The sequence below is a fragment of the Mesoplodon bidens genome (assembly GCF_964165515.1).
Source record: "Mesoplodon bidens genome assembly, chromosome: 6".
NCBI lineage: Eukaryota > Metazoa > Chordata > Mammalia > Artiodactyla > Ziphiidae > Mesoplodon > Mesoplodon bidens.
The window spans coordinates 64,114,415-64,140,230 of NC_138162.1; the positions used below are offsets into that span (position 1 = coordinate 64,114,415).

At 36.8% G+C, this 25,816-nt stretch overlaps 1 protein-coding gene across 1 annotated transcript in view; it reads left to right on the forward strand.

The window, feature by feature from the left end:
- The window catches only part of LOC308618414 (FRAS1-related extracellular matrix protein 1-like), a gene marked incomplete at its 3' end in the record, with an annotated part of 47,425 nt that extends 33,467 nt beyond the window's left edge, over window positions 1–13,958 (forward strand). The window contains exons 8-14 of the mRNA XM_081236214.1: window positions 947–1,185; window positions 1,879–1,926; window positions 2,200–2,364; window positions 2,544–2,672; window positions 3,110–3,222; window positions 11,860–11,945; window positions 13,759–13,958. Of these exons, the coding sequence (XP_081092340.1) occupies window positions 947–1,185; window positions 1,879–1,926; window positions 2,200–2,364; window positions 2,544–2,672; window positions 3,110–3,222; window positions 11,860–11,945; window positions 13,759–13,958 (980 nt within the window). The remainder of the gene's footprint in view (window positions 1–946; window positions 1,186–1,878; window positions 1,927–2,199; window positions 2,365–2,543; window positions 2,673–3,109; window positions 3,223–11,859; window positions 11,946–13,758) is intronic.
- Window positions 13,959–25,816: the final 11,858 nt, after the last annotated feature.

A 25,816-nucleotide genomic window follows, 5' to 3' on the forward strand; every position in this document is an offset into this window, starting at 1 on the left:
TATGCTAAAGAACAACGTGTGAACTAAATAAAATGAAGAGCAGCCCAAAGCTTTGGTGCTCTGACATTTTTCCTGCCAAATACCTTCTACTTATTTGTCTATTTAGCAGTTGACAAGTGTCCAGTTACTATGCTTGGTCTCACCTTCCTATTTTTACACGTCATGCCCTACAGGCCGCATGTTTTTCTTACCTGAAATTTATTATCTCCTCTTTCTCATCCTATAATAAAAATAGACACTATCCTCTTTCCTTTACCATAGCATCTCTCCCATACCCCCTTACCTTACCAAATTCATTTCTTTTTCAGTAGAATTTTCTGGTCACATTAAGTACATAAATACATAAAATACACACTTTACGCATGAAGTGTAAAGTATCCAGACGAGGCTGCTAGGTTTAGAATTTTTTCATACTAATTGGCAATATTTCTAATCAAAGGAGCTCCATTAAGATTTACTGGATCTTTGTTCTGTAACAGTTAAATGCTCATTTTTATAACTGTTACTTGATTTCGCTGACATCTTCAAACAATTCCAGTTTCTACCTCTGGGAAATTGGGGAAAGGATGAACACTTTAAAGTGTTTGTACAATGATAACTTGATCAGGGAGTAAACCTGATAATATGGAGGAGTTGTATAATATGAAGGGAGGCTATTGCCCAAGTAGATGGGATGATTATAAAATCATGACAGTGATTTTCATCTGTGGTTCGTGAAATCAATTTCATGACTTATAGTCACCCTGTAGATGTGCAGAAGGGCACAGCTTTTTTGGATGGACACTGATGAAGAGTAAAGGGGTTTCTGGCAAATGGCAGAAAGGCAACATCTGGTGGGAAAATCATCCATCTGAGTTTAATGACAAGCTGCTCCAGGGACTTTCTCCATGTGATCAGTTATCTGTTTGTGTAAAATGAACTGACCTGCCATGTTGTGTGCCTCCAGGACAGTGCCATCCTTCATATGCCTTCAATGCAAACATGCCCAATGCATGGGAGAAGGGCATTTGGAGCCTGCTCTCCCCAGGGGCTTCCTCACGCACCACTTCTGGTTCCTTTCATCCGGAAAGAAGACCCCTTCCATCTTCCAAGCAGCTAGCAGTCGCCAGGGGAGACACCCTGCGGGACTTTGATTCTGAGGATCTTTCTCTAATGAAGCTTAGGACCCAAGCGGATGGCAAAAGAGTAAGGATGGGGACCTCTTTGGTTTTGATGTGTGGAGTGCATACTGAAAGGATCAAAAGATCTTAATAAGTATTCTGAAACACTGTGGAAGCTGTTCTGGTTCTCACAGTGACTGAGGGCCATGGTGATTTTCACGGTTCCTTATACCATCATGAAGTGCCTTTTGTATACAAATATCATAATGCTGCCCTACTTCATTTACTGTACTGACTGAGGTGATAGATATTTTGACTCATCCATATGATTTCTGCTTTGGTTCCTTTTGTGATCAAGACAGATAGGGAATGACCAGTGACGCTGAAATAGAATGAGATTAAATGATCTACTTGGGTGTGGAAACAATGGCTTTGACATTATCAGCATAGTTTTCTAACCAGGCACACACTCATGGGTGTGCGTGTGTGTGTGTGTGTGTGTTTTCTTGGACCTCTATGTACTGTAGATGTACCAAGAAAATAAGGATGTTTTTTCTCTCTAACTGGGACTAAGAATAGATGAGTCAATATTGATAAAGTGCCATTTGGTCCAGTGATTTTATAAAAATTCCAATGATTTAGGCATGGAAAATCTTAAGAAAAACATATGTTTTAAAATTTTTCAGTCATTAAAAATATCTTATTGGAAGGGTTTTACCCTACTGCTAATTATTATTCAAGTCAATTTTTTTCATATTTTGTTCTCTCTTGATTTCAGGTCCATCCATCCTCTGTTTATAGAAATGGAACAGACATCATCTACAATGTAAGCATAGTCTGAGAGAATTGCTAAATTTCTTATATTTATGGAAACAAAATATTTAGTGAAACTACCTTTCATAACTATTATATTTATGTATTTCTCTTAAAAACATGTTTTGAAATTTGTTTTAGAGGCTTGGGTGGTCAGAAAAAAAAATACACCTTTTATGTTTTAGTTTTGATCCAATTTTTGGATTGCTCATTTTTGCAACAAATGTTTCTGTTTGCTCTCTTGGTGTTTATTTTTTCTTTATTGTTGTTTGTTGATTTCCTCAAGTATCATGGAATGATTTCCCTGAAACTGGAGGATGACAGTTCCTCAAGTCACAAAAGTAAGGCCAAAGTATCCATTGTTAGTCAGCCACAAAAGACAATCAAAGTGGCAGAACTGCCTCAAGCAGATAAGGAGGAATCCACAACCGGCTCACACTTCCCCCAACAGGTATGAAAATCTCTTCACTTCCTATTCACTTTACAACAAGCTGTGTTCTGGGCCATAAAACAGCCTTCAAGCTTGGGGATAGTTGACACAACACAAATGCTACTCAACAAATGATGACCTAAAAGAGGTACAAGTGTGATCAACTTACATCAAGTCTAAATCACCTTTCCTTGCCATAGGACCGTTTGCCCTCATTTCCAAAGAACTGTACACTGGAATTAAAGGGACTCTTCCACTTTGAAGAAAGCCTCCAAAAGCTGTATAAGTGCAATGGAATTGCCTGGAAATCTTGGAGCCCTCACACCAAGGTGGGACACAGGCCGAGCAGCCAAGTACCTTTACTTGCAGCATGTCCCATGATAAGCTGAGAGAGAGGGAGTGCCCTGTCCACTCCTGCTACCTCGGCCTGCTCTGTTACACTTCGAAGGTGAAGAGGAAAAGATGGCCAGTTGGTGTTTTAAAAATCACAAAACACATTAGTTAAGCAATACAATTTGAAAAGATGTTTACTTATTTTATTCAATTATCATAATGTCAAAGTGTAAAATTAAAACACTGCTGACTTTACCAGTGTGTTCCATAAAAAGCCATTGCATTTCTCAAAGTGGAGGATTGGGATTAAGGCTGACCTCCTTTCTGGTGACAAAATTACTCACATTAGGGGACTCATAGGACTCTCTATGCTGAGAACAGACTCTAGATTGTAAAGACCATTATAATGTGAACATGGACAACTATTTTTCAGGTGGAAGATAAATCATGCCCAGCTGGGTGGCACCATCACTTAGGCTACTGCCACTCCTTGATCACAGAGCAGAAGGGCACCTGGATCATAGCCGCCCAAGCTTGCAGGGAACAGTAAGAAACCCTGTTTCACATTTGATTGATGTTTCTTTGCTGATGTTTCTCTGTTTTCTCATGGAACTGTAATGTTGCTTCATTCATTCAAGTGTTGAGTGTCTGATGTCTACCTGGCTTTGTTTTAGGAGCTTGGAGGGAGCTCTGTAGTTCAGAATGGATTTGGGCTGACCTTAATAATGTATTTCGACTTAGCTCTTTTATGATAAAACTGTGCCATTGCCACAGTTCTATATTTTTTAACATCTTTATTGGAGTATAATTGCTTTACAATGTTGTGTTAGTTTCTGCTGTATAACAAAATGAATCAGCTATATGTATACATATATCCGCATACCAGTTCTATTTTTTAGACTCTATCTTAAACTTTTGGGGAAAGTCAGAAGGAGATTCTCTGAGTCAGCAGTGTTGCAGATTCTATATTTATTAAATAGTAATTCCTGCCCACTGATTTGAAAATACATAGCAATGAAAAGTCTTACAGCATCAGGCCTATAACAATGTAAGAGGCATTGATGATTATGAAACCAGACGAGTTGGACAAAGGGTGATTGGATAACAGAACACTCAATGAAAGATGACTCGTGGTCAGATAATGACAACAAAATTTATCTAGCTGAGGCGGACTTTAAAAATGCGTATGTAACTATCCCTGACCCTCCTTTTTGCCTCCCTGGATATTATCCAAAGCAATGCAATTAGACTAATATGTTCCATGGCTAGAAATTGAGACTAGGTAAATCGCTGGTGGATATCAGTCAGATTTTGCACTTCATCAAATTTTAAAAGTTATGTTCACCTAAAGACACTATTAAGAAAATGAAAGGTTAGACCACATTTGGGAAAAGCTCATCTCAAATCATGTATCTGATAAAGGTGTCAAATCCAGAAAATATAAACATCTCCTACAAATCAATGACAAAAAGACAACCAGATTTTAAAAGAATAGCATATACACTACCAAATGTAAAACCGATAGCTAGTGGGAAGCAGCCACATAGCACAGGGAGATCAGCTCGGTGCTTTGTGACCACCTAGAGGGGTGGGATAGGGAGGGTGGAAGGGAGGGAGACGCAAGAGGGAAGAGATATGGGGATATATGTATATGTATAGCTGATTCACTTTGTTATAAAGCAGAAACTAACACACCATTGTAAAGCAATTATACTCCAATAAAGATGTTTAAAAAAATAGCAATTGACTTAGAGATTTCACAAGTAAAGAGAGACAGTTGGTCAATAAAGACATGAAAAGGTGCCCACCACCATTAGATGTCAGAGAAATGCAAATTAAAACCACAATAAAATACCACTTCACACCCACTAGAATAGTTAAAATCACAAAGACTATGTTGTAGAGCAAATGGAATTCTCATTTATTGTTGGTGGAATTGTAAAATGGTACAACCCCTTTGTAGAACTGTCTTGCAGTTTCTTATAAAGTTACATGCATCTGCCATGTGACCTAGCAATTCTACTCCTAGGTATTTACCCAAGAGAAATAATAATATATGTTTAAAAAAAAGCACTTACAAGAATTTCATTAGTAACCTTTTTAATAACAGTAGTTTGGGTCATTTGTCTTGTTATTGATTTATAGGAATTGTGTATATTTTCTCCATCAAAAAGGGAATAGACAAATTTTCTTGATAAATTAATTTTTTCTTTAGAATATAGAAACATTATTTTACAAATTTATTTTTTATGGAAGTATAGTTGATTTACAATGTTTCAGGTATACAGCAAGTTACATATATATATGTATATATATTTATATTCTTTTTTCAGATTCTTGTCCATTGTCCGTTATTATAAAATATTGAATATAGTTCCCTGTGCTATACAGTAGGTTCTTATTGTTTATCAGTTTTATATATAATAGTGTGTAGCTGTTAATCCCAAATTCCTGATTTATCCCTCCCCCCCTCTTTTCCCCTTTGGTAACCATGAGTTTGTTTTCTATGTCTGTGAGTCTATTTCTGTTTTGTAAATAAGTTCATTTGTATCATTTTTTTTCAGATTCTGTACATAAGTGATATCATATGATATTTGTCTTTGTCTTACTTCACTTAGTATGATAATCTCTAGTTGCATCCATGTTGCTACAAATGGCACTATTTCATTCCTTTTTATGGCTGAGTAATATTCCATTGTATATATATACCATGTGGCTGAGTAATATTCCATTGTATATATATACCATTTCTTCTTTATCCATTCATCTATTGATGCACATTTAGGATGCTTCCATGTCTTTGCTATTGTAAATAGTGCTGCTATGAACACCATGGTTCATGAATCTTTTCACCTTAGAGTTTTCGTCTTTTCCAGATATATTCCCAGTAATGGGACTGCTGGGTTATATGGTAACTCTATTTTCAGTTTTTTAAGGAACCTCCATAGTGGCTGCACCAATTTACATTTCCATTAACAGTATAAGAGGGTTCCTTTTTTCCCCACCCTCTCCAGCATTTATTATTTGTGAGCTTTTTGGTGATGGTCATTCTAACCAGTGTGAGGTGATACCTTATTGTAGTTTTGATTTGCATTTCTCTAATAATTAGCAATCTTGAGCATCTTTTCATGTGTCTGTTGGTCATCTGTATGTCTTCTTCGGAGAAATGTCTATTTAGGTTTCTGCCCATTTTTCAATTGGGTTGTTTGGCTTTTTTTGATACTGATCTTTTTTGATACTGATCTGTATAAGCTCTTTATATATTTTGGGAATTAATCCCTGTCAGTAGCATTATTTGAAAATATTTTCTCCCATTCTGTAGGTTGTCTTTTCATTTTGTTATGGTTTCCTTTGCCATGCAAAAGCTTTTAAGTTTAATTAGGTCCCATTTGTTTATTTTTGCTTTTGTTTCCATTATTCTAGGAGACAAATCCAAATATATTGATGCGATTTATGTGAAAGAGTGTTCTGCCTATGTTTTTCTCTAGGAGTTTTATAGTATCCAGTCTTACATTTAGATATTTAATCCATTTTGAGTTTATTTTTGTATATGGTGTTAGAGAATGTTCTAATTTCATTCTTTTACAGGTAGCTGCCTGCTTTTCCCAGCACCACTTATTGAAGAGACTGTCTTTTCTCCACTGTATATTCTTGTCTCATTTGTCATAGATTAATTGACCATAAGTGCGTGGGTTTATTTCTGGGCTTTCTATCCTGTTGCATTGATCTATGTGTCTGTTTTTGTGCCAGTACCATAGTCTTTTGATTACTATAGCTTTGCAGTATAGTCTGAAGTTAGGGATCGTGATTCCTCGAGCTCCATTCTTCTTTCTCAAGATTGTTTTGGCTATTCAGAGTGTTTTTTGTTTCCATACAAATTAAATTTTGTTGTTGTTGTTCCAGTTCTGTGAAAGATAGCATCGGTAATTTGATAGGGATTGCACTGAATCTGTAGATTGTCTTGGGTAGTATGGTCATTTTAACAATATTGATTCTTCCAATCCAAGAACACAGTATAAGTTTCCATCTGTTTGTCATCTTCAGTTTCTTTCATCACCATCTCATAGTTCTCTAAGTACAGGTCTTTTGCCTCATTAGGTATTCCTAAGTATTTTATTCTTTTTGATGCAATAATAAATGGGATTATTGCCTTAGTTTCTCTTTCTGTTATTTTGTTATTAGTGTATAGAAATACAACAGATTTGGGTAATTAGATGGATCAGTAAAATAAAAAAGATATTGGGGGCTTCCCTGGTGGCGCAGTGGTTGAGAGTCCGCCTGCCAATGCAGGGGACACGGGTTCGTGCCCCGGTCCAGGAAGATCCCACATGCCGCAGAGCAGCTGGGTCTGTGAGCCATGGCCGCTGAGCCTGCGCTCCGCAACGGGAGAGGCCACAACAGTGAGAGGCCCGCGTACCACAAAAAAAAAAAAAAAAAAAAAAAAGATATTGGGCGACTAATACAGGGTTGTCAAAATGAAGACATCAACAATATTACCTTAAATTGCCATTATTTCATAAGAAATGTTTTTTGACACCAAAAACCTAGAAGATCATAATCTCAGAATAATGTTATTAAGAAATACATAAATAGGTGTTTTGTTCTGCAGTAAACTATTATAAAATCCAGTATAATAGTGATGGAAATTTTCTATCTCCCCTATTAATTCAAGAGGATTAGTGATCATATATAGCAGATCAAACATTATGTTATAAGCAGCTTCAGAACTAATTTTTTCGTATCATTGTGAAGTTAATTTTATAAACCTCTGGTTTCAGGGAATCGTTTTAACTGTAGTACTGAGACGTTTTTTTAGATGTAAAACTGAGAAAGCTTTCAGAACAAGAGAAAGTTTTCAGGGGGCAACTGGAGTTTTTCCATCATATTTTAGAGAGTGATATTATGTATCTATCAGTAATATAAACTATTTTGACTTACATGTTATGTATTTACCATATTGATCCAGAAATTAAAGCATTTATCAAACACCATTTCTGACGGTATTCCAGGGTGTTTAAGAGGTAAAATATATTTGGTGGGAGATTTTTTTTTCTAAATTAATCAGTTTATTGTTAGGCAGATTGTTCTTTTTTTTTTTTTTTAATAAATTTATTTATTTATTTTTGGCTGTGTTGGGTCTTCGCTTCTGTGCGAGGGCTTTCTCTAGTTGTGGCAAGTGTGGGCTACTCTTCATCGTGGTGCGGGGGCTACTCTTCATTGTGGTACACGGGCCTCTCACTGTCGCGGCCTCTCTTGTTGCGGAGCACAGGCTCCAGACGCGCAGGCTCAGTAGTTGTGGCTCACGGGCCCAGTTGCTCCACGGCATGTGGGATCTTCCCAGACCAGGGCTCGAACCCGTGTTCCCTGCATTGGCAGGCAGATTCTCAACCACTGTGCCACCAGGGAAGCCCGAGATTTTAAAAATATCATAAAAAGCTTCTAATTTTCAAATTTTAGGTGAAAAAAGGCTATGAATATTTGACCTGATGGCTTTTGTATGATATTTCAATATGCATTTTATTTCAAAAGGACAATAAGAATGATTATCCCAAGTACAGTTAATACTAGTTACAGGCATTCCAGCAAATGCCTAGCAGCAGATTAAAAGCAAACTAAAACAAAAATAAAAGATCTGCACATTCTTTTGGATCAGTCATTTTAAGAGAAACACTTTTGGATGACAAGGCCACCTCCTCAGTATAATTTTTCTCTGAACCCCAAGACCTCCCCTGTCATTCAACATGTTTTCATTCATTCTATGGGCCTCTCTGCTTCCCTTCACCCATTACTTTTCAGGTTCATTTAGTCCTCTTCTCCAACCTCTTTCCCTTGAAAAATAAATATTCCTCTGGGAATTATCGATTCCTTCTGTGATGTAAAATTAATAGTTTCAACATTTTGTAATCTGGCTATTTACCTTCTCATGAATATTTTTAGGAGATGGTTTTAGATTCTATAATTAGAATTAATATGCATCTAGAGTGTTTTTATTTCGTCTCAGGGACCATTTTTCATTTCTAGGTTATGTTTCCTCAGGCTCCCTTGCTACCTGATGGTCCTTTACATATGGTCATTTACAACACCCGTGTTTCAAGAAGAACAGCAAATTTTACTCTATCCTTTGTCCTTAATCAGATTGCTAACTCAACTCAATCTTTATCTCCAATCTCCTTTGCTCCCCATTGGTGTTTTATTATTTTTCTAGCCCAGAGGAGCCAGACTCCTAGATTAGGTATTTCTTGAATTTACATACTGTAATCTCATCTGCTCATTTCCTTAGGCAGTCATTGTACATTTGGTAATTCTATTATTATAGATCATTATCTATGAAACCATTTTGCTTTCCCACAGGAGTGTCTGGAACCCCTGCTGACCTCTCCTTAAAGATTTAGTCTAAAATACATCTATATTTAATCAAAAAGTTTCAAAGAAGTAGATGTTTATTTCTGTAGCTGAAAAAATTAAGGTTTCTGTTCTTAATACTACACTTTGAATGCCTTCAACTTTCAGAGCTGTCAAAAGATTTTTATTTGTGTGTGTCTCTATATTTTATTTTTATATCTCTATAATATATACATATCTATATAGTTAATATTCTCTATTTTATTTGTATATGGGTATAAAAGAAAATGAATGGTATTTTTATAAAATAATCATCATACAAATGCCTAAATATTTCTTTTTGTAAATAACTATGGTCTAACATTTTACCTAGCCTAAACACAGCTGTTTTCCCCTCTTTGCTCTTTTGGGACTTTTTGCTTCTCATAGCATCAAAAAGGAAATCAAACTTGTACTTGACCAGCTAAAATGGACTTTACAAAGTATCTTTTAAAGATAGTTTCAAGGATCTTAAAGCAGGAGGAGATGTTAAATATCCTTGAATAAAACCTGTTCCTTCCTGATAAAGACATTGAGGCGGAAATTACATCCATAAGGAAATTGGGGACAGAGCAGGAAGTGGAACCCAGGTGTCCCACATTCTGTCTAATACACCACATTGACTGAAGCAGCCCCTCAAGCCCTCCCTCAGTCTATATTTTATACACATTTCATATTCCATGTTCTAAACCCGCAGCACATCAGAATTACCATATTGGATGTGAGAGAGAGGGGAGAAAAATTGGCTATCATATCTGCTGTAACTGTCAGACAGGAGCTGACAGTAAGTAGTAAAGTCAGAACCAAGTCACACAACCCAAATCCGGCAGCCCAAGGACATTCAGAGAAGTGGGAAAGAGCCTACATATCTCAGAAGGCCCAGAAGTCACCACTGCATCATACAAAACTAAACTACTGTATTAGTAGGAAAAAAATCATTAAGAGACAGGTTAGATTATGTTCACTCTACGTGATCTGGAAAAGCAGAGAAATGAATCTAAAGTTTGGAAAGATACAGGCAAAATGAAAAAAAATTAAACAGTCTAAACTTGTGACAAGTATGTATTACTAATGATGTTTCCTGCTTTTTAAAATATCAGTAGATATTAACCAGGCAAGAAGATCAAGGTGATTTTGTTTGTTTCTTTTTTTTTTTTTGAGACTTTCTGTATTAGAAAAAGAAGAAAAGAAAAAAAATAATTATTTATTGGCTTTTTACTTAAAGCATTTTAAAGAGCTTTTAATGAACACTGTTGGGGAATTAGATAGAATCAAATATTGCTTATAGGAATAATTCAGCTAGCTGCGAAAACAATTCATAAGGAATTCTTATGCCTGTTAAGAGTGTCTGTCATCAAAAAGACAAGAGATAACAAACACTGGCAAGGATGTGGAGAAAAGGAAACCTGTGTAAACTGTTGGTAGGATTGTAAAATGGTGCAGCCACTATGGAAAACAGTATTGAGGCCCCTCAAAAGTTAAAAATTGAACTGCCATATGACCCAGCAATTCCTCTTCTGGGAATATGTCTGAAGGGAATGAAAATACTATGTCAAAATGTATCTGCACCCCCATGTTTATAACAGCATTTTTTACAACAGCCAAGACATGGAAATGACCCAGGTGTCCATCAACAGATGAACAGATAAAGAAGTTGTGGTACACACGTGCGCGCATGTGCGCGCGCACACACACACACACACACAGAGGAATATTATTCAGCCATAAAAATAAGGAAATCCTGCCAATTGGGACAACACGAGTGGACCTTGAGGGCATTATGCTAAGTGAAATAAGTCAGACAGAGAAAGACAAATAATATATGATCTCACTTACATGTGGAATCTAAAAACAAAAAGTCATAGAAAAAGAGATCAGATTTGTGGTTACCAGAGGTGAGGGATGTGAGGTAGGAGAGTTAGATGAAGGTAATCAAAAGACATAAACTTCCAGTTATAAGTAAATACAGGGGATGTAATGTATAACATGATGACTATTGTTAACACTGCTGTGTGGTAGATTTGAAAGTTGTTTAGAGAGTGAATTCCAAGAGTTCTCATCACAAGGAGAAAAGCATTTTTTTCTTTTCTTTTCTTTTTTGTAACTGTATGAAATGATGGGTGTTAACTAAACATATCGTGGTAATCAAAGTTCACTATATATGTAAGTCAAGTCATTATGCTGTATACCTTAAACGTATTAAAAATTAGAATTATATTTTGGGGAAAATGTTTATATATATTTGTAAGAACAGGTGCTTTAACTTTTGCACAACATACGAAGGTTTGACAGTGCGGCTGAGCCTGTTTCTCTGGGTGGGAAGAAAGAGTCACAAATATTGGGGTATTTGACTAGACACACAAAGCTCAAAATGTCGGCTTCAAGTAATTTTATCCAAATAGTTTGGGTTACCTTACTGGTCAAATTAACTGGGAAATTGCCAAATTTATGCCATTTAGAGATAAACTTCCCATGAGAAGAGTCATTTTTTGGCATTAAGTAATTAATCTATATAAGTAAGCAGTTGCTGATTTTCTCAGAAGATGTTTAAAACCCATTGAATTTGTGCTTTAAAGCCCAGATATTATAATACAATATCATTTTCTTTTCTGTCACCTACCCCACCCTGCAGATACTCATTAATATAAAAAAATAGAGTATTAAAATCTTAGAAAGTTCTTTCTACATACATAGCTTTTTTTCTATTTTAAACTATCTTTGATTTCCATTATGCATTTCACATCAGCAGAAATGTTGAACTCCTTGTCACTGACACTCTCATTTTCGTGTGTTTGCACCTAGTCACCTGGGCAGCCTTGTAACTGTCCTCTCCAGGCAGCATATGCAATGGCTTTGGGACATCAGTGGAAGAAAGCCCTTTTGGATAGGCAAGTATCCGCGCTGCCCTGAGGGGGAAGGCAAGAACGCGAAGAGAACGTCTGCCTTCCATAGTCCAAATAATTGTGGTTTACAATAATAAGCAATGGTTAGACAGTTGGACAGCCTGTCTTTTAAAACTCGTCTTAATTACATAATACTTTCATTTATAGGCATCTATCTCCAAGAAATAATGTGGAATGTGATTCAATTTATAAGTAAGAGAATTTTTAAAATGTTATTTCTAAAGGTAAAAATTAGCAACAGTTGTAAATAGGGGATGGTGAAATAAATTATAGTATAGCCATATGAAAGAGTATTTAATATTGAATGCTTTTGTAAGGCATCAAATATTAAAGACATGACAAAATGCCTTATGTTTATGAGTTCATTCAATGTTGAATGCATATTGTATATAAAATATGTAATGCACTGCATTTGTGGCAAGGTGCTAAGTGAAAAAGCACTGTCTACAGCCATGTGAAGCATGAAATAATTTAGAATAAAAAAGAAGTGTATATATGTGTGATATACATACATATATACTTATATGTATAGACATAAAAAGAAATAAGCCAAAAAGTTAGAAATTTTTTGTATCTCCAGTTAAGAATTATAGATGATCTTAATTTTATCCTTTGTTTTCTGAAGTTTTAATATTTTCTACAGTTTTGACAGTAATACAAATCTTTTCAAGCCAGTTTAGAAATAGAATTCTTAGGGTGCACTGAAGTCACTATTCTCACCATCTCTCCTTAAAGGTATTGTATTTCAGGGAATTATAATAAATACACTCTTGGCTTCTCAAAATCTCTGTAATACTCAGTGAGTGTCTAATTCTGAAATCACCTGAGAGTATTAAATTAAGGCTGGAAGATAAATTTTCTCTATGTCCACAATGACTGATGTCAAGGCTCTATCCCCAAAAAGTTCTTGGGCATAGCATCATCTGATCAATAATTCAAACAAACAGTCCAGAGGAGACAGTCATTCCCAACCAAAAATACTTCATTTTATTCTACCCCAAAATATAGAATGAGAACCAGTGGGGAGAGGGTTACATGCTATGTAACAAAGACTGTTTTCATGGTCAAATTTGGTTTGGGAGCTACCAGGCCATCCTATTGGAGAGGATTCTTTTCTCATTCTATTATTTTTATTTCTATTCTGAAAGACAGGAGGAGGAATGCTTCTTTAAGAAAAATTACAAGAGCTTTACAACATTGAAGTGTAATTTTCAAAAAACTGCCAGTGGGAGTAGAGAGACAAGTTGAGAAAAGCTGCTTTTTATTAGAACTGTAGCAGATTGAAAAAACCTTAAGCTCCAGACTAAAAATAATACTTAGTAAGCTACTTTCAAATATGAAAACCGAGACATTTAAATCGTGAGGAAGAAGAATAGACAAGAGTGTGATAGGAGTTCTGCCTGTAGGATACTATGAATAATAATTGCCATTTATTAAACACTTATATGTCTGAGCTTTATATGTGTTATTGTTTTAATCCTCAAAACAGGCTTAGATATATTTAGATATACACTTCTGAGATGAGAAAACTAAAACTCAGAGAACTCAGAGAGGTTAAATAACCTGCCCAAGGATGTTCAACTAGCAAGTGGTGGAGCTAGGATTTGGATTCCAATCTGCCTGACCCCAAAGCCTTATGTTCTCACTTGTGTCTTATAGGATTCCCAGGTCCTAGTCCTTGTTTTAGAACGTAGGCCTACATTTATATGTGATTACGTAACTTTGAATAACAGGTTGATATGATGTCCAATTGTAAATGTAATAAAATCCTATGGCACACTTCTTTGGTTCACATTAGGTTTGAATGACCAAGTGCATGCTGGCCACTGGGAGTGGATCAGCGGTGAACCTGTGACCTTCACCAACTGGAGGAGAGGGCCTCCTCAACGTTCAAAGCCTGGCAAGAACTGTGTTTTGGTTCAAAGACAAGGAAAATGGCAAACAAAGGACTGTAAGAAGGGCAAATCTCACAATTATATGTGCTCCAGGAAACTCTAAATGTAACTGGCCCTACAGGTGCCCACTTGGGATTTCTTACCTATTTATTTCCAGGATTTGTGCACATGGCTCAATAGAAAACAGGGTGTCATGACTGACTGGTACGTTTTTTTAATCATAATGTTTGAAGGATTCTATCTAGTAAAGAAGAAACACAGTTAAATAGTTCCAGGAAGATTGATAAATGAATGTTTCTTATAGGAATAGATAAAATTTTTGCATCTCAATACCTTCCAAAATAAAACCCCAAGTATTATATGGCACAAGATTTGATTATTCTGGAGACCTCACCCCATATTTCAGTCAACATGAATTTCATGGTCCTTGGATGTTTTTGGTCCCAATACCTCAAATGAGTCCATTCTGAAATCTATATTGCAGGTGCTTCTACCACTTCAATCTGAGGGAAGCTCACCCTGCCAGTTCATTAAATCAAGGTTGAACTGCAAAGGGTTGCTTTGTCCCTTTGGAGCCCTTTCAAATGTGAAAGCTGAGAGGCTGTGGATAAAAAGGAGACTTCTCTGGGGTGAAAAAGGAAGGCTTTAGATGGAAGAATCTGGCAGATGGAAACTCATCTGCAAAGCTCTAGTTCAGGTAAGAATTCAGGGTCTACCTGTCCGTCAGAGGTCTACCCATCACTACTCACAAGACAGATCTCCTTTTCCAATAAGAATGGTGCACCATTCCAAAGCAAATGATTGGGTTTCCCCAGCTTTACAGGGTCATGATAAATTTGAAGTAACATGAGCCTTTCTCTTCATTCATGTTTATAGTACTGACAGGCATTTCTCAAGGACATTTGGAATAAAAAGCATATATGAATGATGATTAACATATGGAAGAAAAATATGACTTTCTCAAAAGTGTCCCAATGAACTATGCTGATGAACAAAGAAAAGTAATACTGAAAACAGAGCTCTTGAAAGCCTATCTTCTCAGAAAGGATTTTGATACAATTTTGAGCCCTTAAATATTTAATATTTGTAGAAATGCCATGTTAACCTGATTCTCTAATGAAAAGGTACCTTATTAATTTATAATGGCTGCTGAGTGAAACATTTTGTAGCAGTGATGCACGTTGCAGCCTTTCAAGGACTCCCTTCTGAAATCAAGGTTTAATTACAGGAAATTAAAAATTAATTTCTAAACCATTTACTCAAAATTTTCCTCTTTTCATAATCCCTGAAAAATATGGTTACGCCACATGTGACTTGCTATATGAGCACCAGGGTCACTTCAGAATCAAAATGGAGTTATTAAGTGGACCAAAGTTTTGGTGCAGGTTTTATTATAAAAATAACCCGAGAGAAACTAAAAGTGACTGAAGAAATTCAGTCCCGTTTCTGGTTATAAAACATGACAAGCTTGTTTTCTTTGTGCTCATTTATCAAGATTTTGGTTAATAGAAATATTTACAAAAAGAGGTTGGAATAAGATTTAGACATTCTACATCTTATTAAATTCCAGCATCTTTGTGGAGTTGGGAGGCTCCTTACCTTAGATATCACAAGTAGGCTCTGGACTGCTGTGATACACAGGTCTTCTGTATGACACAAGTAGTTTCTGGTGTTTAACCAAAAGATGTAAAACCCATTCTCTGTATCAGTTCAAATCCCCTCTGATCCACTGGCTTCCGCAATGTGGAAAGGTGGGATGCCGAATAAAGGAATGAAGGGTTGTTTACCTAAAGGGCTATATCCTAGGAGGGAAAGTAAAAGTTCAAGGAATGAGGAATATATTAGAACTATAGAACTATATTAACTATTTAAAACTGGAAATCCAGAACCATGGCAACTATGTAGAACCTGATCAGCATGGTAGATTTTATTTTACATTCCTGCCATGACAGTGATATTTAAATGTAATTGCAAATGTTAGTACAAAGAGAGACTGCTTTGATTTTTATAGCAACTAGAAATACTAGGAGAATATTTAAAATATTCTTGATCATGAAACCATTAATTCAGGCAAGTGTAGGTGCTGGGCAATATTCATCATGACCTTCATCTCCTTCTCATGATTGGGCTTTGACTGATGGGGGAATAGAAGTAAATGATGGTCATGGTTCTTTCCACCTTGATTGGTTACTGTCATCCTTTAGGTTCTGGTGGGAATGGGAAGGAAGGAAATAGAGTGATGGTAGAATGGCGATGGGAGGTTATAGGAAAGGGGAAGAAAGGGGAGAGTGGAGGAAGAGATGAGGGTTGATTTGTAGCTGTGAAAGAGAGCATCAGAAAGAAAGACCTGAATGCCACCCAACTCTTCTCCCCAGACTTGAATACCGACTCAGGAAAAGTCCCAGTTAATCCAAGGGCATTAACTCAGCTCAATAGCGTGTAGCTTTTCAGAATCTTGTACCGTTGGTCTTCAACAAAAACATACATATATATATAGTATATATTTGCTAAGCATAAACTTAAAAAACATATGACAATCACTTCATCTCCTTCCAAGGAGTGGTAAAAATGAACTAGGTGACATTTACTTACATTTTTGTTTGTGTTTATTTTTAAGACAGCCAAAAAGAATATGCACATATTTTCATTAACACTGTGGTTCTGTGTAATTTAAACCATAAGCTGGTGCTGATTAATTTCTGCAACAAAGCAGCTTACTAAATATACTGTATCTAGTGTTGTATAAAAATTAATAAAACAAACTTATTTCTAGTTCTGAATCACTGTCCCTTTAGTGTTTAACATTTTTTATTTATTCTACCCATTGTAAGAAGAAACAGAGAAGAAAAGTCAACATGTATTTTTCATCCTTACTGTTTGGATCAGCCTTTCATTATACAGCTTCCATCCATCCATCCATCCATCCATCCACCATCCATTCAACAAATATTGAATATGAAGTGCTAACCCTGTACCTGATAGTGTTCTAGATACTGGAGATGTGGAGTGAATGAGATAGGAAGGTAAAAGTATAAAAGCACAGTGAAAATATGCAAATTTCTAATAGTTTTTTAAAGCATGGAGCTTTTTTTCTTAATCAGGGAGGAAGTCATGATGGAAATCATTGATTACACTATCCCTTTTCAGAACTGGAGGGAAAGCCACACTGATACAAACAGCTCAGGCTGTCTTTTGTTTTATTTCTCAACTGATTAAGAAGCTGGTATTAACTTCCTGAATATATAATCAGGTCAAAGTGTTATTGATAGCAGCTGTCTCAGATTTTCTGTCTCCAGATCAAGTTAGCAACTAAAGTTTTCAAATCTAGGTAATTAATTTTGTAACAATTATTTTTTCCAAGAAGACAAGCAGTGTGTGTCTGTGTGTCTTTGAGATTCCTGGAGTAACAGGAATAAAAATGAGAGACCTTTGATGTCATCTCATCTAATATCCCTTTTGTATAGCAGAGGAGACTGAAGTCCTCAGAAGTTAAAGTAGGAAGAGATCAGCACTAAAGCTACGGTCTTCCAAATCGTAGGCTGGATCTCTTCTAATTTTTCCATGTATTTATTACCACTCTGAGCAAATGGTTTTATTATATTCAAGTAAGATATCTTTCAATGATGATTATGATGAAGTTCACCATATACTTGAAAACATTATTGTAAGTGAAAGAAGATGGACACAAGGCTGCATACAGAGTGATTCTGCTTATATGAAATGTCCACATTAGGCAAATATATAAAGTCAGAAAGTAGATTAGTGGTTGCCAGACAGTTGGTGGAAGGGGAAATTGGAACTAACTGCTTATAGGTACAGGGTTCCTTTTTGAGGGAATGGAAATGTTCTGGAATTAAATAGTGGTGATGGTTGCACAACCATCACTGAAGTGCACACTTTAAAATAGTAAAGGCTTGCACAGAGCCCTCAGCCACACCAAGGTCTAGGCCACTGCACAGCTGGGCTGTATCCAAAGGGTGACCACTGCGTGAGCCACGCATCCAGAGATGCCCTTGCTGTCCGCAGAGCCACCCGCAGCTCACAGCGACTGCAGGAACTACCGTCACTACCACCTATTTGTCACTTTCAAAGAATTACAGTACTGTACAGTATGCCTCTCTCTTGGAATTGGAGAAACCGCGTTATCAGCCCATTATCACAGTAGGTGGACCTTCAAGATGGCAGAGAACTAAGACGTGGAGATCATCTTCCTCACCACAAATACATCAGAAATACATCTACGTGTGGAACAACTCCTACAGAACACCTACTGAATGCTGGCAGAAGACTTCAGACTTCCCAAAAGACGTGTGGCTGACAGGGTCTTGGTGCTCTGGCCTGGTGTCCCTCTGAGGTGGGAGAGCTGAGTTCAGGATGTTGGACCACCAGAGACCTCCCATCCCCACATAATATCAAATAGTGAAAGCTCTCCCAGAGATCTCCATCTCAACACTAAGACCCAGTTCCACCCAACAGCCAGCAAGCTCCAGTGTTGGATGCCCCATGCCAAACAACTAGCAAGACAGGAACACAGCACCACACATTAGCAGAGAGGCTGCCTAAAATCATACTAAGTTCACAGATACCTCAAAACACACCATTGGACGTGGCCCTGCCCACCACAAAAACAAGATCCAGCCCCACCCACTAGAACACAGGCACCAGTCCTCTCCACCAGGAAGCCTACACAACCACTGAAGCAACCCTACCCACTGGAAACAGACACCAAAAACAATGGAAACTATGCACGTGCAGCCTACAAAATGGAGATCCCAAACACAGTAAGTTAAGCAAAATGAGAAGACAGAGAAACACACAGCAGATGAAGGAGCAAGGTAAAAACCCACCAGACCAAACAAATGAAGAGGAAATAGGCAGTCTACATGAAAAAGAATTCAGAGTAATGATAGTAAAGATCCAAAATCTTGGAAGTAGAATGGAAAAAATACAAGAAACATTTAATGAGAACCTAGAAGAACGAAAGAGCAAACAAACAATGATGAACAACACAATAAATGAATTTAAAAATTCTCTAGAAGGAATCAAAAGCAGAATAACTGAGGCAGAAGAACAGATAAGTGACCTGGAAGATAAAATAGTGGAAACAACTACTGCAGAGCAGAACAAAGGAAAAAGAATGAAAACAATTGAGGGCAGTCTCAGAGACCTCTGGGACAACATTAAATGCACCAACATTCGAATTATAGGGGTCCCAGAAGAAGAATAGAAAAAGAAAGGGTCTGAGAAAATATTTGAACAGATTATAGTTGAAGACTTCCCTAATATGGGAAAGAAAATAGTCAAGTCCAGGAAGCACAGAGAGTCCCATACAGCATAAATCCAAGGATAAATATGCCAAGATACATATTAATCAAACTATCAAAAATTAAATACAAAGGAAAAATATTAAAAGCAGCAAGGGAGAAGCAACAAATAACATACAAGGGAATCCCCATAAGGTTAACAGCTGATCTTTCAGCAGAAATTCTGCAAGCCAGAAGGGAGTGACAGGACATATTTAAAGTGATGAAAGGGAAAAACCAACAACCAAGATTACCCAGCAAGGATCTCATTCAGATTTGATAGAGAAATTAAAACCTTTACAGACAAGCAAAAGCTAAGAGAATTCAGCACCACCAAACCAGCTTTACAGCAAATGCTAAAGGAACTTCTCTAGACAGGAAACACAAGAGAAGGAAAAGACCCACAATAACAAACCCAAAACGATTAAGAAAATGACAATAGGAACATACATATCGATAAATACCTTAAATGTAAATGGATTAAATGCTCCAACCAAAAGACATAGATTAGCTGAATGGATACAAAAACAAGACCCACATATATGCTGTCTACAAGGTACCCACTTCAGACCTAGGGACACAGAAAGACTGAAAGTGAGGGGGTAGAGAAGTATATCCCATTCAAATGGAAATCAAAAGAAAGCTGGAATAGCAATTTTCATATCAGACAAAATAGACTTTAAAGACTCTTACAAGACACAAAGAAGGACACTACATAATGTCAAGGGATCAATCCAAGAAGATATAACAATTTTAAATATGCACCCAACATAGGAGCACCTCAATACATAAAGCATATGCTAATAGCCATAAAAGGGGAAATCGACACTAACAAAATCATAGTAGGGGACTTTAACACCCCACTTTACCAATGGACAGATTATCCAAAATGAAAATAAATAAGGAAACACAAGCTTTAAATGATACATTAAACAAGGTGGACTTAATTGATATTTATAGGACATTCCATCCAAAAACAACAGAATAAACTTTCTTCTCAAGTGCTCATGGAACATTCTCCAGGATAGATCATATCTTGGGTCACAAATCAAGCCTTGGTAAATTTAAGAAAATTGAAATGATATCAGCAGTTCTAAGAGGGAAGTTTATAGCAATACAATCCTACCTCAAAACACAAGAAACATCTCAAATAAACAACCTAACCTTACACTTAGGGCATTTGGAGAAAGAAGAACAAAAAAACCTGAAAGTTAGCAGAAGGAAAGAAATCATAAAGATCAGATCAGAAATAAATGAAAAAGAAATGAAAGAAACAGTAGCAAAGAACAGTAAAACTAAAAGCTGGTTCTTTGAGAAGATAAACAAAATAGATAAACCACTAGCCAGACTCATCAAGGAAAAAAAGGGAAAAGACAACAGAATTAGAAATGAAAAAGGAGAAGTGACAACTGACACTGCAGAAGTACAAAGAATCATGAGGGATTACTATAAGCAACTATATGCCAATAAAATGGACAACCTGGAAGAAATGGACAAATTCTTAGAAAAGCACAATGTTCCAAGACTGAACCAGGAAGAAATAGAAAATATAAACAGACCAGTCACAAGCACTGAAATTGAAACTGTGATTAAAAATCTTCCAACAAACAAAAGCCCAGGACCAGATGGCTTCACAGGCGAATTCTATCAAACATTTAGAGAAGAGCTAACACCTATCCTTCTCAAACTCTTCCAAAATATAGCAGAGGGAGGAACGCTCCCAAACTCATTCTCTGAGGCCACCATGATGCTGATACCAAAACTAGACAAAGATGTCACAAACAGAAAACTACAGACCAATATCACTGATGAACATAGATGCAAAATTTCTCAACAAAATACTAGCAAACAGAATCCAACGGCACATTAAAAAGATCATACACCATGATCAAGTGGGGTTTATCCCAGGAATGCAAGGATTCTTCAGCATATGCAAATCAATCAATGTGATATACCATATTAACAAATTGAAGGATAAAAACCATATGATCATCTCAATAGATGCAGAAAAAGCTTTCAACAAAATTCAACACCAATTTATGATAAAAAAATTCTCCAGAAAGTAGGCATAGAGGGAACTTACCTCAACATAATAAAGGCTATATATGACAAACCCACAGCCAACATCCTTCTCAATGGTGAAAAACTGAAACCATTTCCTCTAAAATCAGGAACAAGTCCAGGATGCCCACTCTCACCTCTGTTTTTCAACACAGTTTTGGAAGTTTTAGCCACAGCAATCAGAGAAGAAAAAGAAATAAAAGGAATACAAATTGGAAAAGAAGTAAAGCTGTCACTGTTTGCAGATGACATGATACTATATATATAGGATCCTAAAGATGCTACCAGAAAACTACTAGAGCTAATCAATGAATTTGGTAAAGTAGCAGGATACAAAATTAATGCACAGAAATCTCTTGCATTCCTATAAACTAATGATGAAAAATCTGAAAGGGAAATTAGGAATCACTCCCCTTTACCACTGCAACAAAAAGAATAAAATACCTAGGAATAAACCTATCTAAGGAGAAAAAAGACCTGAATGCAGAAAACTATAAGACACTGGTGGAAGAAAGATTATACCAACAGTTGGAGAGATATACCATGTTCTTAGATTGGAAGAAACAACATTGTGAAAATGACTATAACCCAAAGCAGTCTACAGATTCAATGTATTCCCTATCAAACTACCAGTGGCATTTTCCACAGAACTAGAACAAAAAAATTAACTATTTGTATGGAAATACAAAAGACCCTGAATAGCCAAAGCAATCTTGAGAAAGAAAAACGGAGCTGGAGGAATCAGGCTTCCTGACTTCAGACTATACTACAAAGCTACAGTAATCAAGACAGTATGGTACTGGCACAGAAACAGAAATATAGATCAATGGAACAGGATAGAAAGCCCAGAGGTAAACCCACACACACATATGGTCACCTTATCTTTGATAAAGGAGGCAAGAATATACAATGGAGAGAAAACAGCCTCTTCAATAAGTGGTGCTGGGAAAACTGGACAGCTACACGTAAAAGAATGAAATTAGAACACTCCCTAACACCATACACAAAAATAAACTCAAAATGGGTTAAAGACCTAAATGTAAGGTCAGACACTCTAAGACTCTTAGAGGGAAACATAGGAGGAACACTCTTTTACATAAATCACAGCAACATCCTTTTTGACACACCTCCTAGAGAAATGGAAATAAAAACAAAAATAAACAAATGGGACCTAATGAAACTTCAAAGCTTTTGCATAGCAAAGAAAACCACAAGCAAGACGAAAAGACAACCCTCAGAATGGGAGAAAATATTTGCAAATGAAGCAACTGACAAAGGATTAATCTCCAAAATATACAAGCAGCTCATGCAGCTCAATATCAAAAAACAAACAACCCAATCCAAAACTGAGTAGAAGATCTAAATAGACATTTCTCCAAAGAAAATATACAGATGACTAACAAACACATGAAAGAATGCTCAACATCACTAATCATTAGAGAAATGCAAATCAAAACTACAATGAGATATCACCTCACACCAGTCAGAATGGCCATGATCCAAAAATGTACAAACAATAAATGGTGGAGAGGGTGTGGAGAAAAGGGAACCCTCTTGCACTGTTGGTGGGAATGTAATTTGATATAACCACTATGGAGAACAGTATGGAGGTTCCTTAAAAAACTAAAAATAGGGCTTCCCTGGTGGCACAGTGGTTGAGAGTCTGCCTGCTGATGCAGGGGATACGGGTTCGTGCCCCGGTCTGGGAGGATCCCACATGCCGCAGAGCGCCTGGGCGCGTGAGCCATGGCCGCTGAGCCTGCGTGTCCGGAGCCTGTGCTCCACAATGGGAGAGGCCACAACAGTGAGAGGCCCGTGTACCGCAAAAAAAAAAAAAAAAAAAACTAAAAATAGAGCTACCATACGACCCAGCAATCCCACTACTAGGCATATACCCTGAGAAAACCATAATTCAGAAAGAGTCATGTACCACAATGTTCATTGCAGCACTATTTACAATAGCCAGGACATGGAAGCAACCTTAGTGTCCATTAATAGATGAATGAGTAAAGAAGATGTGGCACATATATACAATGGAATATTACTCAGCCATAAAAGGAAACGAAATTGAGTTATTTGTAGTGAGGTGAATGGACCTAGAGTCTGTCATACAGAGTGAAGCAAGTCAGAAAGATTAAAACAAATACCGTATGCTAACACATATATATGGAATCTAAAAAAAAAAAAAGGTTCTGACGACCCTAGCAGCAGGACAGGAATAAAGACGCAGACACAGAGAATGGACTTGAGGACACGGGGAGGGGGAAGGGTAAGCTGGGATGAGGTGAGGGAATGGCACTGACATATATACACTACCAAATGTAAAATAGATAGCTAGTGGGAAGCAGCTGCATCACACAGGGAGATCAGCTCGGTGCTTTTTGACCACCTAGAGGGGTGGGATTCGGAGGGTGGGAGGGAGACGCAACAGGGAGGGAATATCGGGATATATGTATACCTATACCTGATTCACTTTGTTATACAACAGAAAGTAACCCACCATTGTAAAGCAGTTATACTCCAATAAAGATGTTTAAAAAACGGTAAGTTGTATGTTATAGGAAATATTTCTGAATAAAAAACGCTAGTAAAAATCACCACATAAAAATGTATTTTAGAAAGCTATAAGTGTGTTGATGTATTATAGCTGTGTGTTTACGTAATTCATCCAAGATACTTTTTCCAGTCTTTGTCCCAAGTCTCTCTCAGGTTTTTTATTTGTTAATACAGTTGGTTAAGGGAAAGAAAATACTGATTCGACATATTTTAAAATTTAAGGTACTGCTTTATTGATCTTCCTCCTCTTTCCTGCTATTAATCATGGGACAACAGTTACTGATGGCGGAGTGTGTCTGTATGTCTGTAATATCCAGAATGCCATGATTTTCTTAAAATTAATTTTATAAGTCTTCAGAAAGGATTGTGCAGGAAATGAATAGACTATCCTCATAACTTACACATACAACTGTTCATTTTGAACAGTTTTTATGGGTCTTATATTCTGCTAGGCAATAAAATTTAGTTTATCCTAAGACAGAAAGGAACAAAAATCAACCAACACTTCCATTAAAGGCCTTATGGTAACCTGCAATACTTTTTCCAAGCAATGAAGTATGAGTTCACCTTTCACTTCTATCCCCATCTGTATTTTTGCTTCCTACAGGTAACCACTGCCAACTTATCCTACAGAAGAAAAATGGAAAACGATACACTGTCCTAAAACTAGTCAAAAAGGAAGCTGCAGTGGCTATGTTATCAGAAAATTTTAGAGCAAAGAGTATTTACCAAGGATAAATAAGGTTATTTTATAATTTAAAGGAGCCAGTACATCAACAAAACATAATAATCCTAAATAGCCATGCAGGTAATAACAAAATTTAAAAATAGAGGTGTAAGGAGACATAGACAAATCTCTATAAAGGGTGTGTGTGTGTGTGGGGGGTAATGCACAGTACTTGGAAGAGGGTGACAACTTCAAGCAGTTTTGTCCTCACCAGTAAGCAGGGAAGGAGGAGCTGGGGAGTAAGACAGTTGGGGTATTAATGTTGCATATTACCGGTAAGAACTTTCCCATGTATTAGGATATTTTGTTGAATGTAGAAATGTTTCCATTTGTTGGAAAAATCCAGAAGACTGATTTCTTTATTTTTAAAACCTCAATATGCCTTGCTTTCAGGCAGGATTTATGATACACAAATCTCCTTGTAAAGAGAGACAAGTTAGGGGATAGTTTTTCCCCTGACAGAAAGGATTGTTTATTTTGCTAAAGGATTGTTTGTTGCTAAGGACTTGGATGATAGTTATTTTCTAAGAATGGCTCTGCAGTGCGCCCATATTTTCAAAATTCCCTTTTACATACAGAAGTAACAAACTTGCTGCATATACTGAGTGTTCATCAGGCCTCCAGATGAACATGTAAATGGTGCTAGATGGAGAAGAAGGTGGTTTGGGGTGTACAGGAGTCAGGGAGGATTCAGACTGGAAGCTGAAGGACAGAGAAAGCCAGCTGAGACTGGCTCCCAGTAAATCACCTTGCCTACAGATTTCCCACCCAGCAGAATCCTTAGGTCATTTTGGTGACTAGCTGTGAATAACAGGCTTCTAAGAGTTTCAGATTAGAATCAAGAGTCACATTTGAACTTTTGCAAATGTGACTAAGGTGTGCCCAATTTTATAGCAAACTTGGACCCAGGGTCAGGTACACAATAGAAGGCAGGACTTACTGGAAGGTTCTGCTTTGCTTTTGCATTTTATTGTCATAATTTTTCACAGTTTGTCTTATACCACCTTGTTACTTAATTCCCACACCTTGGAGGGAAAAATGTGTAATATTTTAATATTTATGTTACAGATACTTAGCATTATGTTTCTGCATAGGTGTTGCCAAGATAGCAAAGCCAACCTTTATTTATAGAGGGTAGAAAATATAAATCTGTCTAAAATCTTTCGTGAAATAAAGGTCTTAATATTTCCAGAGTTGATTTTGGTGCCTACTCTTGGAGAGGCTTAGAGAAGAGTTGTCAATACAGTGTGCCATTGTTTTAGGTTTCCTATCCACGACTTGCTTTTTTCCCCAACTTCCCTCTCTTTTGGCAAC